The sequence below is a fragment of the Arvicola amphibius genome, chromosome 14, assembly GCF_903992535.2.
Source record: "Arvicola amphibius chromosome 14, mArvAmp1.2, whole genome shotgun sequence".
NCBI lineage: Eukaryota > Metazoa > Chordata > Mammalia > Rodentia > Cricetidae > Arvicola > Arvicola amphibius.
This window is the reverse complement of record NC_052060.1, coordinates 44,596,542-44,615,604: the sequence shown is the minus strand read 5'-3', so window position 1 is coordinate 44,615,604 and position 19,063 is coordinate 44,596,542. Positions and strand designations below refer to the sequence as shown.

The following is a 19,063-nucleotide window of genomic DNA, read 5'->3' as shown; positions in this document are numbered from 1 at the left end:
AACGTTAAAACTCTACCTTTATGGTTTTTCAAATGTGTGATTGCACAGTCGGGTAACTTAACCTCTGAGCACTCTGGCGCCTCACTGAGATTTTTTTTCTGTGTTGTGAGATATATACTGTTGTTAGTCAGTTTTAGTTTGTACGTGTCCTTGTGTGTTTTTGCTACCAGAGTAACATGGGAATCCTTAAATGGATTCAGAGGAATTCTCTCCCAGAAAGGAGCATGGTTGCCCCTTGGGTTCAAGTCACTCTTTATTGGAAAATATTCATTATGGATTTGGCTCATAACTACCTGGAGTTTCCAAACTATACTATGTTCTTATATGAAAATCCCAAATTTCTGCTGTTTCTACTCAACTTCTTTTTCTTACACATCATTTTGTTTCCAGATATTTCAATACTCTATAATGATTAAAATCTCAACAATTAAATAAAACTGCACCTCGCAAACAAACTTGTCACCACAAATCACTTTGTACAACTTTTGATTTTATTAAGAACTTTTGGTCAGGTGTACATGCTGGAATCCTAGCTTGAAGTTGTCTCAGACCACATACTAGGCCAGTCTGATACATACCTCAATGAAATCTCAACACACATTACATGTATGTACATTCCACAGACAGTTGCAGATAAATACATGCTGGTGTCATTACAGCGAAATAGAAACACCTTCATGTAGTTATTATCATGTAACTAGGGTCTTAAAGACTTGTAATTCTACTGTATTAAACTGAATATTGTGCTAAACACCACAAAGTGCTTATAGCCATAATTCATATTTAATTGCTATTCTAATTTTTTTGTCTTATAGGCTATTAATGTACACCAACAAATAGCCCCAGACACTGTTGTGCCTTTTGAATGTCACAAGGTTTCATAATGATAATTCTTAAGGTTAATTATTGAAAAATGTGCCCTTCCCTTAAGTTTCCCAATTTCTTTCTTTATCTAAACAAGTAGTGTGTGCAATTTCACAATCTAATTCAAGTTAATTTATAACACATTTTAGAAGCATTTCTGTCAAAAAAAAAAAAACAGAATGGGGAGTTGTAGTGTCTTTGATGGGTTTTTCTCTAAGAATGCATTTACTGCATCTCTCCATGCTGTGTCTACCTTAAGTGCCACCAACACCATGCAAAATTCTGCAAACAATCCCTTTTCTAACAAATAGAAATCCAAGTATATGTTTATAAAAATATAGAATTACAGCCTTAGAAAACACAAAACACTTAATGTTACTATTGAGTTCCCTGCTAATCCTCAGCACTTGTTAGACTACAATTATAAAGCTTTGCCAAACTCTACAGAGCTATATCTTCACCGAATCTACTTCTGCCTGTGTTTCTGAGACAGACTCATGATCTTGGGGTCTCATGATCACTGTCAGGAAGAAGGTTTCCCGTCACAGTCACCCAGCACAGACACCCACCTCTCTGGATCTTAGAAGATCAGGACTGTGCGAATGCTGAAAGGATAATGAGCAGGCTTTAGTCATTTGTGCGTAATATGTACACGTATATGTATATATGTATGCATATGTGTGCATGTATGTGTATGTGTGTATGTACGCATATGTGTGCATGTGTGTGTATGTGTGTATGTATATATATGCATGCCTATATGTGCTTTATGCATACATGCATATGTATATATGTATGCATGTATGTGTATGTATGAGTATGTATACATGTGTATATGTGTGTGTGTGTGTGTGTATATATATTTTTTTTAAAAAAAGAAAAACGTTTCTTCCTATTATAGAAGTTATATAATTAATTCCGTTAAGGGGAAGTCATCTGAGTTTGAGGTCCACACCTCCTGTGCCTTCTGCTGAGGGAAGCCGAGTGGATAAAGAATTGACTCTGGGAGTACCTGCTTAAATTGCAATTGTCAACAAGAAAGAGTTTGTCCTGAAACAACAGGACTAAGGCCATGACAGGGAGAATGAGAAAGACAATCCAAGAGGGTGTAGGCTCCTTAATGCCCAAGAGGGCAATGCCCAAAAACAAACAGGCAAGACCTACCTTCCCTGTACCCCAGATACAGAAACTGAGAGAGTGGGTGTTGTGTTCTTAGTTGAATATTAGATTACTTAATAAATGAAAGGGGGCTTTAGTTCAGTAATAAAGTCACTCTGGCACATTGACATTGGAGAAGACTGGGACTGGAAAACAGAAAGCAGAAGGCCCATTGAGTTACTGTCAGCATGCCCAGAGGAGCCAGAATCAGACGGGGCCAAAACGATGATTACAGGCAGGGAAGAGGGGAGACACTGGAGGAGAGGGGATGGGCAGGGCTGAGTGTGTGGGGTCCTGTCTGCAGGTCTCAGCGCCACTTTGGACACACTGGGCAGGAGTGAGAATGAAGACGCAGAGCTGTGGTTTCTACTCTACAAAAGCAGAACAAGTGTCATCCTCTGCTTAGATGCAGAAAAGCAAGAGTTGTTTGGTGAACTAGACAGAAATGGAACACTCCGGGGGTCCTGTGCAGGGGGGCATGGAAATTGAAGGGCTCAGGCTTGCGAATATCATTTGGGAAGTTTCTGCACTAGGGAGATAGGAGAAGTAAGATTTCCAAAAGCAGCTTTGTTTATTTGGAAAACAATTAGCACCTATTTTTTGAACCATACTAAAATATTATTCTGTGTATGTAAATAAATAGATTTTGACTTTTCTCCGAGTAGAAACCCATTCATTGTTGACTTGTTTAAAGATTAAAATTTGAACAATGTACATAATGTTATGACTCTGTTGACTGCATCAGGCAGGGAGAGAACAAGGAAAGGAAAAGTTAGTTCCTGTTATAGCAGAATCCAAACCCACTGCACGCTGTGGACGCTCGATATTTACACAACCCATGAACATCGTCTATTCTGATCTCACAGGCTGGTATCAGACTCCATAAGGAAAGGGTAGCTCAATTGTGACTCCTTCCCACTCCACCTTGCTCTTGCCCGGTGCCCAGTGCTCAGGAGGAAGAAGAGGGCGAGAGGAACACCCACTGTTTGCCTGGCTTATGGAGCTCCGGGTGAGAACAGAGTGCACCCTGGCAATGCTCCCGTGAGACCAGATATTATTTATTTGCCTTTTGTAACCTTAGTTTCACCAGCTGGATATGGCAAGAATAACATCCGAGAAACAAAATTCAGAAAGCAAACAAGTTGCAAAAGAGTTTGAGGAACTATAAAGATGTTCATTGTGGCACTGCTGGAGAATTCTAGCAGCTTTATGTTTTAAAAAATGGTCAGTGAAATCCATCTTCTGTGAAAAACTAAAGCCTAGGGTATTTTAAAGAGCTCGTATAGGGCTGACCTTCTAAGAGAGTAGCTATGTTTCTCTGGCTAGCTTAAATGATCCAAAAGAAGGGAAGGAAATGGGTATATTTATAAATACTAATTTTTAAAAGTGGGGAAGCGTCAAAAGACACCATAAGAAACATACCTTTGCCCTGAATAAAGCAATTCAAATCCCTCATTGATGTTTTTGAAAGGCAAGGTGTGGGTTACCAACTGGTCCAGGTCAAACTTCTTCTCCAGGAACTCAGTCACCAGTTTAGGGACATCATCTCTGCTCTTCCAACCTGTGAGTAAACTCGCGCTTGTTCCGCGTACGTCGCTACGCAACCCTCACGTTTTATGGCCTTCTATTTGTGTCATTTCTCTTATGCATTCTCCACCTCCCCAGCTGAGTCGTTCCCAACATACGAATGAGCTACATTTCTCCCATTTTAAGAAACTACGGCTCACGAACCCCTTCTGGATTCCCGTGTCTCCTTCCCGTTGTCCCACACCTCTGTGTCGCACAGAACCACAGAGAACCGTCTCCCTTGCACTCTTTCTGATTCCGGTCCCTTTGATTCTCTCGCGAGTTCACCCTGCATGCGTTTACACTCTAGTACACCACTCTTTCAGCTCTAGCCAAGCTTTCTCCCGCCGCCATTTTGTCACGACGGTCGACTAGGATTCTTGTATTAATGTGCACTCTGGGGAGTCTTGGTGGTTGACGCCCCCTGCCCCTCACTCTGATCACTTGTTTCCTGTCACGTTATCACCCTCATTCCTCATTCCTTCTCCTACCTCAGCTAGGAAAAGATCGTTCTGTAAGATAGAAACCTCCACATCTCCCAGACTTCTACTGTGTCCCAGGGCTTAGTCCTCTACCTTTTCCCCTCTTTGTGTCTCTCAGGGTGATCGCTTCTAGTCTAAAGACTTCAAATAAGCTATATTTACAACATTTCTGTGTCTGTCTCTAGTGAGACCTTTCCTTGAACGACAGACGCATAGCCAGCAGCCTATCTATAGCATGTGTTCCTCAAAGTATCTGAAAATCAGAAGGCCTAACAATATATCCAACATTGGATTTTGTACTATAAACATGCGACTATCGTTGTCACCATAGGATCAACACTAAATGACCCTAGAAAGGTGTAGAGTAACAGTGGTAAATGATAGCCATATAAATGTCATGTGACCACTCTTGATTTCCATCCCCTTCCCACTAGTCCCCAACTTGCTCCTTCTGCAGTCTGGAAATCTAAACATGGATCATCATCAATTTAATTGCAACATTAATTTTTTTTATGAATTACTCCATTCAGATTTTGTTTGTATTTTCCAACAGATTATGTACTTCTCTAATTCAAGAACAATCATCTTTTTCCTTCTTATGCTCTCAACAGGCACTCAGATAGTTATTATTCTCTCTCTCTGTATAAGACAGAGTCTAATATGAGGAGTACCCCCTAAGTTCCTAGTGCTGCATGAAGGTACCAGAGAACGAGACATCGTGGGAAGGGATTGAAAATGTCAATATTCTGCCTAGTGCAGGAGAGTGATTCTGGCCTAATCCTTACAGCTTCTTTGTTGTTGGGGGGGAGGGGAGTTGAACTGTCCCTATGGAATGTGGCATTCCAGCTGTTTATTTATTTGGGCTCTGGGCACAGAACTTTTGTCAAGGTCTTCACAAGTAAAGCAACCTCTCTGTTGTAAGTGAGTGTCTTGTGTGTGGGGGGAGGGAAGGGGGAGGAAACAGTGGATGCCATAAGAATTTCCTGCCATGGAAGTCATCCTGGTGGAGACATGTCTGATGCCTTTTATTCAGGCTTTTGGGTCACAGGAGTTGCAGATACTGATCTAAACTGTGCCCCTGGTGCTAGCCCTGAGGCACTAATGGAACAGATGGCTGTCTTTGCTGTGATTGCTATGGCAGCTCCACTTGGGGGTCATTTGCCACTCATCCTTGGAAGAAAGTACTTCTTGTTTGATAGGCAGGAGAAGGAAAGTTCCTACTTGCTGCCCAGGGGCCCAGCTGCTCTCACCTCCAAAGACGCAACCCTTCCACGTCCGCCCAGTGAAGAGCAGCATTGGGTCATAACTGAGCATCTTGGCTGATGGAGGAGCGCCAACCACCACACTGGTTCCATAGTTCATATGGCAAGATGAGAGGGCATCAACCTGAGTTCAAAATGGAGAGATTGTTTGTTTATGGAGTTCATGGGCTCAGAAATGACAACAGGTAGTCAGAGTTCCAGTAGTTAACATGGTTTCCAACTACCAAATCCACGCTTCAGGTTTCTATTTGATTTAAAACTTCTCAATGCAACTTTAGTCCTTAATAATTCCTACCAAGATATACCTCTTAGGATATCAAGTAGCCTTTACTGTGGCCATTGCAGCTGTCACTGTTTTTAGTATGTTTAGTCGACCTTCAGTGACTAACATTCATACCAACACGAAGACTTCAGATAAGCCTTAGTTGTTATTTGAGCTAAATCAATTAGATAAATTAAATCAATTAGAATGTTTGAAATTTTCAAATGAAAATTAAGCACAAATCCTAAAATATGAGGCAATGGAGTTTCTTTTCTTGGCAACATCTCTGGGACTAGGTCCACGTTTTTGTTCCTTGGCCCTTTCGGTTATTCATTAATAACACTTTTGAATACCCAGTAGATAGCAACACCCGAAAGTGTCTTCAGGTGGCACTTCCTCAAGCTTCCACCTCAGAATCAGCAGACCTCATAATGTATCTGTCTGGCTCACTGCTCTGTAATGTACAACCTAGAATGCCATAGTCACTACAGAACACATCCCAGGTGACACCAAAAAGGGGTTGTGGCGGTGATGATGAACTGGAGGTTTCTTCTCAATTACCAAATGCCTTAGAGCAAATTTCACCAGTTAAGCAATTGTGAGTAAGACTGGCTTTGTCCAGTTTCCAGGACTCCTAATTCTACATAAGGCCGTGGCTTTGTAATTACAAGAACTCTGTGCTGTCAGCCAAGGGGTGCCTCAGAAGAGGTGTTGTTCAGAGTGCTGAAGTTTGTGTGTGCTGGGGACTGAGAGGCAGGATGGTTGAGCTGGGTCAAACAAGGGGAGGTTTGGAGGAAGGTAGCCACGTGTAGACACTCTGAACAACACCTCCTTAGCTCTCCTCAGTTCTCATCACAAAACAAATTCAAGACAGGGAATCACTTTTGCCAAGACCCCCCAGGCACACAAGAAAAACAATGGGCCACAGGCTGGCTCTAACGACACGAAAATGGCATAACATGATACTTACACGATCAGGTAAAACCGACCTTAAGATTGTGACTTTTAGGCAAAATTGTTATGTGTTTATCATTATATTTTTCATCGCATTTTTATGCATTTATTTGTTCGTGGGTGTGGGCAAGGGCTTGCCATGGAGTGTGCGTGGAGATCAGAGGACATGCTTGTGGGAGCTGGTTCTCTTTTCTACATGTAAGTATTGAAAATCAAACGCAGGTCATCAGGCTTGGAGACAAGCACCTTGGCCCACTTTGCCATCTCACCAGTCCTGTTGATGGTTAATAATGCGATGTAAAATGAATTTTAGCCTGAATACATCTTATAGCTTGGGTACTTTATGGCTCCCTGACTCTTGAGTCTTACCATGGTTTCAAGACGGCCAATAACTTCAAAAGTGAACTGCACGGTGTTCCCCGTCATGTCTGACAATACCTCACTGATGGGCTTGGTGGAGTCCTTGGGACTGATACACTCGGTGGCGCCTATAGCCAGGGCCTTTGGAAATTTGTCTTTATTGATGTCAATTCCAATGATCCTGGAGGCGCCAGCTGCCTTACAGCCCATGATGACGGACAGGCCAACTCCTCCCAGGCCGAACACAGCACAGGTGGAGCCAGGGCTGACCTGCGGAGAGGAAAGTTCCTTCAGGAGTTAACAGTGAAACCTGGCAAGGAGTCTCCTTGTCAGGAACACAAAATTCAGAGGATGGCCATGACTTGGGCCAGGACTCCAAGTGACTTACTCAGATGGCACTGACACCAAAAGAATTAGGAGAAGAATGTCTGAGAAAAGAAGGATTTGCCAAAGCCAAGGCAACACCTGCAGCCCTTGCCAAAGGCTTACCCAGAGACCAGCAGGCTTTGTAGCCAGCGGAGCCCTACCCACAACCCCCTCTGCCCTCACAGGAGGATTACACAAGCCCTGAGTTCTCTCTGTTGTCCATCCAAAAAGCCATGCGGATTTGTTTTAGGTTTGGTCTGACTGGTAGTGTCTGAATAGCCATGACTCTGAGTCATTTAGAGATCTATTGTCTTATTTTGCCCCAGTTAAGTCCAACCTCCGTGTGATATGTAATTCAATGGTTGATGGGTAACTCAAGGAAGAAATTCTTCTTAAATCACCTTTGGGGTCTTTACCTAGTACTCTGCTAGATTAAAGAAGGGTTCAGCCCCTAGCCACTTCCCTGCTAGAAGAAGAACTAAGATTGGATCCAAATGATGGCTTAGAAACTCACTAGGCTTTGGGGTTACACGGAAGCTGTTCTGGTCTTCCCTGTGCCCTCCAACCCATGTGTGGAAATGTTAGCTTTCTGTACCTCAGCAGCTGGTCTTATTTAAGGGTCATCGTGTTACAATGAGGTCATTAGGAAACGCCTTGCTGTGGCTTAGATGTAGTTAGAGCTATGGCTCATGGGCTGTATGCTGGGGACTTGGTGTCCAGTGCCACCATGCAAGTGGCTGTGAAACCCATGTGGCCTCATGATGAGTGAGTGGGGTCCTTGAAGGGGCTGTTCTCCACAGGGATTAATTCGTGGGGGACCTTGGTTAGTTCCCTGGAGAGTGGGCTGCGTGAGGTCACGTGGCACACTTGGTCTCTGCTCTACGCTGCTGTCTCCGGTTGTTTTCTTGTGATGTGAGGTGGCTCGTAGAGGTCCCTAGCCAGAGGCTCAAGAGATGGAGCCATGCGAGCTAGAACTTTTGGTCCTCAAATACCTGTTTTCTTTTTAACATACCTATGTTCGGGCATGTCGTTACAGCAACATAAAACCAACTAGCACATCCCCAATCCAATGTGACTTGTGTTCTTATTTTTCAAACATTGAAATTTGGCTATAACAAAGCAGTTGGGAAGACGACATGAAAAAACTGGGAGATTGACAGCCATGGACTTAGCAAGAAGAGCAGGTCCTCCCACGGCGGCACGCAGAAGGAAGCAACCCTGCCAGCACTTTGACCGTGGACTTCAGATCTCCAGGACTCGGACAATAAACCTTTGTTGTTTAAGCCATGGAGTCTGCAGCCCTTGTTACCATCTCCCCAGTAAACTAACATACCAACGCCAGTCTGCCTTCGGTGGGAAAAGAGAGGTTCGTTTCAGGACTGAATACTAACTTTAGTGATTTAACTTGCTAGAGATGTTGCAGAAATAGAAAACAGATCCAGAAATTGTAGCTCCATAGATTTAGAAATAAAGTTTCTATTTTGACACCCTCTCTTCGCCCCCACTTTTTCTTCCAGTTCATCTGGCCTCGTGTATGTTTTCACAATGTTTCACTCAGATTGTTTCGAGTTCGAAGAAAACCACCCTCTGGAAGGCTGACAGGCAGGAAGGCAGAAGCTACGCTAGACAGCCCAGATTCTTACCTTGGCGGTTTTAACTGCAGCCCCATAGCCGGTTGAAAACCCACAGCCAATGAGGCAGGCTCTCTCGGGAGGAGCCGCGCTATCGATCTTAGCTACCGAAGACTCGTCCAGCACCGTGTACTCCGAGAAGGTGCTAGTGTTCATGAAGTGCTGGACCGGTTTGCCCTTGCATGTGAACCTGGTGGTGCCATCGGCCAGTACTCCACGGCCTGTCAGACTGTTCGATACAGCAAATGCACACATTACTTAAGTCAACTCAGAAGCTATCGTGGGGAACTGGAGTGATAGAGTGAAAAATGGCACCTACTCGCTCCGAATGCAGAGATTGCCCTCGGGGTTACGGCAGGCATTGCATTCTCTACACTGTGGTAGGAAGAGGGGGATGACTTGGTCACCTAGAAGGAAAGTAGCGCAACGGGAGATGTCATTCGTTTGCATTGAGCTATGAAGTAAGGCAGTGTGGGGGCTCATGCCTGCAATCTTATAACAGTGGCGGGTGGCCCGGGAAGATTGCCAGGCCAGTCTGGGCTCTGTGGTGAGTTTCAGGCTAGCCTTGGAAACATTAAAACTGCTCTCCTTGTGTCTCAGTAAGCTGGGTTACGCCTCTGCTGACCCCCAGTTATGATGTGCTGCTCCCTTCCATAGCATAACCCAGGCTTCCGTACCTGGTCTCACTGTAGTGACCCCTTCTCCAACACTCTCTACAACCCCAACTGCTTCATGGCCCACGATCACTGGAAACTTGGACACCATTGCTCCTTTTATCACATGGTCATCTGTGCGACAGATTCCTGTGGCCAAAATCTGTTCAAACAAAACAATAACAATAAGCATTGCCCAACCAGCAAGCGGATCATTTTACAATGGGATGTTATTTAACTCGCTCTCTTTAACTCTGTATCATTTTCCCGTATTACAGTGTTGATACTAAGACAGTCTGAGCCTAAACCAAGCATCAGGCTAATTTCCCTTGCTTCTGGGACACACAGCATTGCTGCTTCCCTTCCTGCTTGGATCTTGGTTCTTTCCTACAGGGAAGAGGTCAGATTAGCACCAAAGCCTACATAACAAGGGCATCTGAACCAAAGGGCTATCCAAAAGTGGGGGTTACTGAAGGAAGTTATTGCTTCTCAGCCATAAATGAGTCCCTAGTGAAAGTCCTCTGGGTAGCCCTGGTGACACAAGCCTGCAATCCCATCTATTTGGGAGACAGAGGCAAGAGGATCACAAAGTTCACATCCTGCCCAGGCTGCTTACAAAGTGAGTTCAAGGTCAGCCCATGTGACTTAGACCCTGTCTCCAAGCAGGAGGTAAAAACTTGGCTAGAGATATAGTTCCTTGCCAGAGTGGTTGTCTGGCATGCATGATGCCCAAGGTTCTGTTTCTTTTTTTTTGTTTGTTTTGTTTTGTTTTTCGAGACAGGGTTTCTCTGAAGCTTTTTTTTTTAGAGCCTGTCCTGGAACTAGCTCTTGTAGACCAGGCTGGCCTCGAACTCACAGAGATCCGCCTGCCTCTGCCTCCCGAGTGCTGGGATTAAAGGCGTGCGCCACCACCGCCCGGCCAAGGTTCCGTTTCTTGTACCACATTAATAAATATACATATGTACATGTATAAATACATGTCCCAATACACTGTGAATCCCAGAAGATTTTAAAACAATTCTTGGTCATGCTGTTGATTTCTATCAAATACTACATCAGTAAAAATTCAACAAATTTTCTCTTTAATGAGCTAAATTAGCATTGTTGTTCTTAATGGACAATATTGGTGAATTTCACAACCAGCTTGGCTGCTTCCCTAACAATATGCATGAATTGGTTGGAGGATTAGTTGGGAAACATATTTCTAAGAACTCGAACTCTGTGCTGAAGATATGGCCTCATTAGTTAGTTAAGAGCACTGGCTGCTCTTCCAGAGGACCTGGGTTTGATTCCCAGTACCTACATGACATCTCACAATGGCATCTCTGTAACTTCAGTTCCAGGGGATCCAATGCCCTTTTCTGGCCTTCTCCAGCACTAAAAACACATGTGGTGTACAGACATGCATGCAGATAAATACCCTCTGCTGTGGACCACAAGCATTATACAGTGAAGTATAGCTGACAGATCAATAGACTAACTCACAGGAGTATAATCTAATGAGGAACCCGATTTGTAGAGCTTTAGGAACATCTGTCTTTTGAAAAGTCTCTGTCACTTCTGTAAACCCTTATGAAGCCATAGTGCCTCTCTGTTTCCATAGTGGAATTCATCCCCAAATATCCCTGCAGTGTATAAATTATTCATTGAGCATAACTTCTTTCTGTACTGGCAACCGGATGACTTTTCATTTGCCCTTATAATCTTGATATATAAAATAGATACTAGGTACCTTGGGTTCTGGAAAAGGCCTCGGAGAAAGCAAATACGTCTCTTTCAGGCATCAACAGAAACAAAGCCATGGCTTGGCCTGGAGGTTGAAATGCCAGGCTCTGGATCTTATACTACCACAGTTTCCCCTTTGATCTAACTACCTTAGCTGTCATCTCTGGGGCTAAGAGATTCTATTCCCCTTAATCAGCTAGCATTTGACCATCCATTTTCCTTCTGAAGCTTATACTGGTTGTCATAGCTACCAGAAATGTTGTGTTTCCAGCCATCACTGGAAAGGAAGTACTTAAAGAGTGCACAACACTGTAGTATTTTTCTCCCCTTCTTCTCTACATTTCTAATTACAAACTCATTGCATAATTAATCACACTTAAGAAATGTAATTAGTGCATAAACCACTCTTTTTCCTCTTCTTAGAATTCTGTACTGATTTAAAGCCCCATCCTTAATTAGGAATTGTTGATTATGTCTGTGTGGATATATAAACTGGAAACCCTGTGGGGATTGAGAGAAAAAATCAAGAGAGATCACCAGGAGAACATTGAAAAAGCACTGGGGAGAACATAGTTAGAAAAAAAATGGGACATGATGAAAAGACGTATTGAGTTGATTTGTTTACCCTCAGACCTCTTCTAGTCAGTTTTAGCTTGTTATAGCTTTCCTTCTGAATCCTGAGAGGTTTAAGGGGGCTGGCACCCCAATGTAAACCTCTATAGCCCTCCACACATAAAATAGTAAATACATAACAGTCTAACAGGCAGCCAGCCTCACAACAGTGGCTTTCTGTATGTAAATAAGATCGTGTTTAAGGTTTATGTGTTCCAAACCCCATTCTTACCTTCACACGAACTTCCTTAGCCTTTGGTGGGGCCACTTCTATTTCCTCGATGGAGAAGGGCTGGTTCATTCCCCACAGTACAGCGGCTTTGCACTTAATAACCTAAGAAGTCAAGAGTCATAACAGGTGTTAGTCATACGCACAGACTCCCTGAGTCAGAAGTAACACTCCGATTTTCTAAAGAATGCTTTCCTTCAAAGACAGAACTTCAAGTCTTCCAGATCATCTTCTGTAGACCTTTGTCTGATGTAATGGCCTGAAAAATGCAGGCTGGAGACATGGAACGACAGACCCTGGACACGCAGCACATAAGGTCAGGGCTGAGATTCCAGTAGTCTATTGGTATGATTTCAGGTGTGATAAACGAGTGCAACTGTCATCTGTGTATTGCTTATTAATGAAGGCCAAGTCTTTAAAATTCTGTGAGAATTTAACCGTCTCTAATTACATCTAACTCACTCAGCAATGGTGAAGCAATGAGGCAACTCACTTCATAAGACGCTGTGGTGGTTTGAAAGAAAATGGCCTCCAAAAGGAGAGGCACTATTAGGAGGTGTGGCCTTGTTGGAGGAAATGTGTCCCTGTGGGGGTGGGTTTGAGTTATCCTATGCTCAAGCTACTCTCAGTGGGGCACATAGAAAATTCAAGAAGAATTCTCCTTCTCCAGCAACATGTCTGTCCGCACATTGTCACGTCCTGCCATGAAGTTTTTAGTTGTGGTCATGGTGTTTCTTCACAGCAATAGAAACCCTAATTAAGACAAAAGTTGGTACCAGGGACTGGGGTATTGCTGTGAAAGTTCTGCCTGGCCATGCTTTTGTTTGGAGGCATGTGGACTTTTGGAACTTGGGTTAGGAAAACAGTGGGACACTTTAAGCAATGATTAATGGGTCATGAAAGTAGGAGCATGGAAGACAATGATGATGAGGGTGATTTGAACTGTAGGGGCCTGGCTCAAGAGGATTCAGAGAAGATTTTTAGTATCTCGCCTATTGGTCATTCTTCGGATGTTTTGGTGAAGAATGTGGTTGCTTTTTGCCTTGTCTGAAAAGCCTGCCTGAGGCTAAAGTGAAAAGTTTTGTATTAGTTGTATCGACCAAGAAAATCTCAAGACAGTATAGACCCTGTTGTATGGTTACTAGTGCTAACTCTAGTAAAGATTTAAAATGAAAAGGAGCAAGTTGAGCAAGGAAAAATACAAAATGCACAATTTGAGGACAAAAGGAACCTCAGAAATTAGAATGGAGCAAGGACCTGTGTTCAAGGATATAAACAGATTAAGAAATAGAATAAAGGGTGTGGCGACTTCATGGTGAGATCCCACACAGCTAAGTGTCCAATTTGTGGAAAGGCATTAAAGGAAAGCTTCGAGCTGGTGTGATGGTACATGCCTTCAATCCCAGTGCTCTGGGAATTTAAGCAAGCAGGTCTCTAAGTTCAAGACCAGCCCAGTTGACAGGTTGAGTTCCAGGATAGTCAAGATTAGGCAGTGGAGGAAACCATGGAAAGCAGAAGGCTGGTAAATACATAACTGAAGAAGGGGGCCATGATTCAGCTCTACCAAGCAGCAGAACTTGACAACTTCAGTCACATGTTTCTAGCTTTAGAGTCAATGATAATAGGAGAAAGGGGTTATAGAATCTTCCTCCAAGAATAAGAAAAGCTGTTGAGAACAGGCGTAGCTACAAATATTCTCCATTACACTGGTCCTCCTAGACAGGTTTCTCTCCATCAACCTGGTCTCACTTACTAGCTCATGTAGCCACTTATAAAATAACCACTCTGAGGCTTAATGTTAATTACATATTCTTTGGCCTATTAGCTTAGGCTTCTTATTAACTAACTCTTACATCTTAAATTAATCCATTTATATTATTTTACATTTTATCATGAGGTTCGTGGTTTGTTACCTCTTGCTTCTTTAGCAGCTACATGGCATCTGCCTGACTCTGCCCTGTTAGAGTAATGTGCTTATGCAACTCATTTAAAAATGAAATTATAATTAAATGAGGTTAGTAATTAATCTATAATAATAAAACTTATAGTCATAATAGGTATGTTTTCAAGGTTAAACAGGTATCTATCTAAATATCTATAAATATAAACAGATATATATCTCAATATATAAGCAGATATATTTAGATAGATAGATGGTCTTCAACACCCCAAAGACTTACAGAATACAGCATTTAACATGTTTAATAACCTAAAACTTTTCATGAAAATGAGACACGTTTCTCTTAGCAGCACCAATTTACTTTGAGAAGATGATAGGAATTGAAGAAATTCCATATGGAGTTTGCTTTCATGTGGCAAAGTTCGCCACTGAGCAAGAAACTGCCCTTGCCTTGACTGCTGACGGTATGCTGTACAAACTGGACATGCGGGACACACAGGAAAGTAACTGCTGAACTTTGCCGAAACAAAATGTGAAGTCCTTCAAAGTTCCTGCTTCAAAGAAGAATCTGCCAGATATTCTAGGCCTGTAGGCCAAAGATTGAATTCCACAGTGTTGCAGAGGAACCTTTAGTGACTATCCAGGGGGCCAGATGTCTCTTGTCATTTCTATAGTTTTGAAAGCAGAAACTATACCTCCTTTCTACTTAGGTAATATGATATCCTTCTGGGGTCTTTGATGAAGTTGAAGACTAGATAGTTATAGTTACAGTTTTCCTAAGTTATGATAGAAGATATATTGAGTACAGAACTTTAGACTCATCAAAATAGACTAGATAATAGTGATTTCTCTGAATTTGCCAAATGCAAAGGGACTGGCGATTGTAAATGTAATTCTTACTTGATAAATGTTCTTAATGTATATAGTTTTACTAAATTTAAGTTAAACCCTTTCTTTTTAGTAAGACAAAATGGGGAAATATTGTGGAATGTTATTTTAACTAGGCAAAGATGTATTACATTTGTTTATGCTGCATTTGTTTAATGACGTGTGTTCAATTATGTAAAGATGTGCTGCGTTTGTTTCACCTTGCCTGCCTGAGGTACCAGATTGGTCTAATAAGGAGCTTAATGGCCAATAACTAGGCAGGGGAAAGGCAAGGTAGGGCTGCCAAACAGAGAATAGATAGGAGGAGAAATCTAGGCTCAGGAGGTAGTTGGTGGCCCAAAAGAAAAAGTTTTGCATACAACACAAGCTACTCCTCGACTTATTGGCCAACTCATGCAAGCTCCTTTAGATGACTCAATGCTGTTCAGAGATTAAATGTGGGGAACGTTACACTAGAAACAGATAAGTAGCAGAAAGCCACCAGTATCTCAGTTAACATGTACCCTTTGACTAGCTAGGGAAAGTACTTTCAGTTACAGCATAATCTGGCCAACATGAGACTAGAACCTTCACACCACATTGATGGCAGTGACAGAGAGCATGGAGTAACTTTTATAGTTAACAATGGCAGTAAAAAAAAAAAGTCACAAAGGAAACAATAGTTCATCAGAGACAATCCCCCACTGTCTCATCCTGCTATGTAACTCAGGCTTCAGGCTGGTCCCTAACTTAACAACCACCTGAGTGCTGAGAATATGGAAATCTATGATGCTCTGAAAGTGTTGTGTGCTGAGGGACAACAGATTTTTCAAGTAGAACACAGATATGCCCTGGGAGAGGATACTGAAAATAAAATGGGAAAGGTCACCTTGTTGGATGTACAGATTCACCAAATCAATAAATAAAGTCCAGTCCAATAGTATTTTTTTCATAATGAGGTTAAGACATAGACAGAAGGGAAAGTCATGTAGAGATGGCAAGAAGAGCACCTCTTAAACAAGGCTCCAAAAGGAACCAATGTTCTCAACATCTGTTCTCAGGATCCCAGACCCCAGATGTATGAGGAAATGAATCTCTGCTTTTTAAGTGACATAGTCCCTGGTATTTGTTGTGGTATCATTAGCAAATTAATATGATCATCTTTTAAAAAATGAAGTAGCAAAAAATTAACAGAGGAGGACTGATTTAAGGGAACCTCTGGAGTGGAAAGTGTTGCTTTTATTGGTTAATGAATAAAAAAACTGTTTTGGCCTGTGATAGGGTAGAGTAGAGCTAGGTGGGGAAAACTAAACTGAAGGCTGGGAGAAAGAAGGCGAAGTTAGGAGAAGCCATGTAACCCCGCCAGAGTCAAATACCAGACAGAACCTTGCCGGTAAGCCACAGTCACGTGGCAATACACAGATTAATAGAAATAGGTTAAATTAATATATAGGAGCTAGCCAATAAGAAGCTAGAGCTAATAGGCCAAACAGTGATTTAATTAATACAGTTTTTGTGTGCTTATTTCAAGTCTGGGCAGCCGGGAACGAACAAGCAGCCTTCCTACTACAAACCTCTCTTTCTGAGATGCATGGAAATGCCAGAACAGTTTTGTGGAGCATATAACCCCCTATGAATGACCCTACTGTATAACATTGCCAAATGAAAATTCTAAGTCCATTGCGTTATTTATTTTATGTGCTGTATTCTTAATTATAGTTAGGAGATGCTGCCTGGAGTCTCTGAATTCTTCCTGACTGTGAGTCACATGATGAAGGCCACAGAGCTGGTTGTATGGAGTTGCCACTAATTGAAGATTTGTTTCAACTCTAAGTCCTATTTATTTCTATGAGAAAAGGTACTGGCTTCTGTAGCACAAAACTAATTCTCATGATTATCAGTTTTTTACAGGATTCCTGACTCAACCTAAAGAGGTTTTTGTTCTATCTCTCTTCAATTCTGTGAGGAAAGCTTTTTCATATTCTAATATCCTAGTACTGCCTCAGAGACACTTACGCTGCCCAAATTTTAAACATCATCTTCATCTTCCTAAAATTTTCAGTTGACTAAATGCAAAGTTGTTTAAAAGTAATACAAATATAGGTGCCCAATATCTTAAGCAGTTCTGTCCCCATATAAGACAAGGGCCAACCTATCCCAGTCTTCGAGTGGGAAGAAAAACGGTCTTATTTCTTCAGTTACTGCCACTGTTTGGGCGCTGTTACCTTCTGAAGGAATAAGCATGCTTTACCTCCAGCCTAGTTCTATTTTCTAAGAATGCCCACTCTTACACTTTTAGACAAAACATGTCCTCAGAGACTTGAAAAGTATGGTATCTTAGTTGTTGACTTTACATTCCATAATTAGCCTTCCCCATCCTCAACAGTGGGCTGCATTTTATCCTGCAGCTGCACAGGAGATCCTGGACCCATTAGACTCCAGAAATGAGTTGAGTACACACAGTTGACCCTATGGAAGTCTCCTTGTGGAAACCGTTTGCTCTCTAGAGCAAGTGAATGGCTGGCTTGAAATTAAATCATGAATAATGCCCATATAAACCACAGTTCTCTTTTTCCCTTTGCTGCCTTCTAGAAGAACTTTCCGCATGTGGTTTTCAATCAAATCCTGCTGCTTGCTATTGGCATTCTGACACAATTTCCCCATGTTTCCCCCATATTTACAACAGCCTCGCCTTTTTCAAAGAACATCCTTGAACATATAGTTACTCTACTGGATTCAAAGGTCACAGAAGTAGTGCCCCCCCCCCCATTCCCCTATTAGCTCGAGAGAATAAGAAAGGTAAAATGTTTCCCTTACTTTTCCAGCAGTGCCCATCCTGGCTCTCTTGGGTTTGGGGTCTGCAAACAGGGTTGCTTTCTGAGTGATGATGCTCAGTTCACTCTGTCATGAATAACAGCATCTGCTGCCTTCAATAAATAGCGTGACTTGGAAGTTCTGCCTGCCTTCAGCAACATGATTCATAACCTTGAAACTTTTCCAACCCCAAGCTCCACCCTCCTGCAAATCAAGTGGTGAATACAAATAAAATAACTGTTAGGATTAGACAACAAATAAGCCCCTAACAGAAACTGGATAGTCAACTCCACTGTGACGGGCTAGAAAGCACTTCTTACCTACTTTATTTTGGAGCATATAAAAAGAGGTCAGATTAGTTCAGCTCAGTGCCATTGATAAAGAATGAATAGAGTGCTTCTAAGTGCAAGCTATTATGTAGGGCAGCGATTTTAGGGATGCATTTAAGCATTTGGTTTTGCACTCTATCCTGCAGACTTGATATAGCTTCTGGATGGCCTGTTTAAATATAAATGAGGGCTAGGGGTATGACTCTGTGGTAGAGCCCATGTCTTTTCCTGGGTTCATTCCTTAGACACAAACACACACATAGCACACCTCCCACCCCCATACACAATTATAATGATATGTATGTATGAATATATGTATGTAATCAATGCAAAGAAATCTGTAAAATCTGTATCTTCCCAGAATTGCTCACACACATAGGTATCCGGACTCCCAGGGAATTAGAATCCTACTATACACAAAGGCCCTTGCATTCCCTCATCCCCTGCCCCCAAATCATTTGGGCAAGCATTTAGCCATTTCCCTATTTTAAGACACTATTTTCTAATGTACAGTCACACCATACCCTCTTGAACTACTTTCCCCTTTGATAACAGGGAGTTCGAGGTATTTCCCATCTTTGGCAGTGGTGGGTCACACTGACCCACCACAGTCTCCAGTGAACTCTCCATTTGCCAGTAAGCTATCACTACTGTGAAATGGCATGACGAGTCAGGCTTTCATCATTAGACAAAACTCTTCAGCCCTGAAATACAGAATACAGGCTCTTACCAACCCAGAAGACATTTGAGAGAGTTTGTTGTTCAGCTACTCCTGTGTCAACAAAACCCTTTCCTCTGACAAACAGAAAGCTCTCAGCGCAACGCCATACGTGCGGTAAGTCCCATCTAACACATTTCTATAAATTCAGAGGTAGTGATCGTGACCAGTAATTCTGGTGCATTGACCAAATTAAATCCAGCAGGTAAAGCATTGCCAATGGACCAGGCTTGTGTGTAAGTGCCGTTGATTCAGCAGCAAGGGTGGAGAACCCAGCCTCTGTTGTAGGCACAGTAGGAGAGAGCTAGGCA

General features: G+C 42.4%; 1 protein-coding gene across 1 annotated transcript; it reads right to left on the bottom strand.

The window, feature by feature from the left end:
• Positions 1–469: 469 nt before the first annotated feature.
• On the bottom strand, positions 470–17,862 carry Adh7 (alcohol dehydrogenase 7 (class IV), mu or sigma polypeptide). The gene is made up of 9 exons (XM_038311687.1): positions 17,709–17,862; positions 12,128–12,229; positions 9,583–9,721; positions 9,225–9,312; positions 8,918–9,134; positions 6,918–7,178; positions 5,321–5,456; positions 3,445–3,583; positions 470–1,469 (listed from the first exon to the last, which is right to left on the bottom strand). Exons 1-9 carry the CDS (start codon positions 17,724–17,726, stop codon positions 1,445–1,447), a joined length of 1,125 nt encoding a protein of 374 aa, XP_038167615.1. The 5' UTR covers positions 17,727–17,862; the 3' UTR covers positions 470–1,444.
• Positions 17,863–19,063: the final 1,201 nt, after the last annotated feature.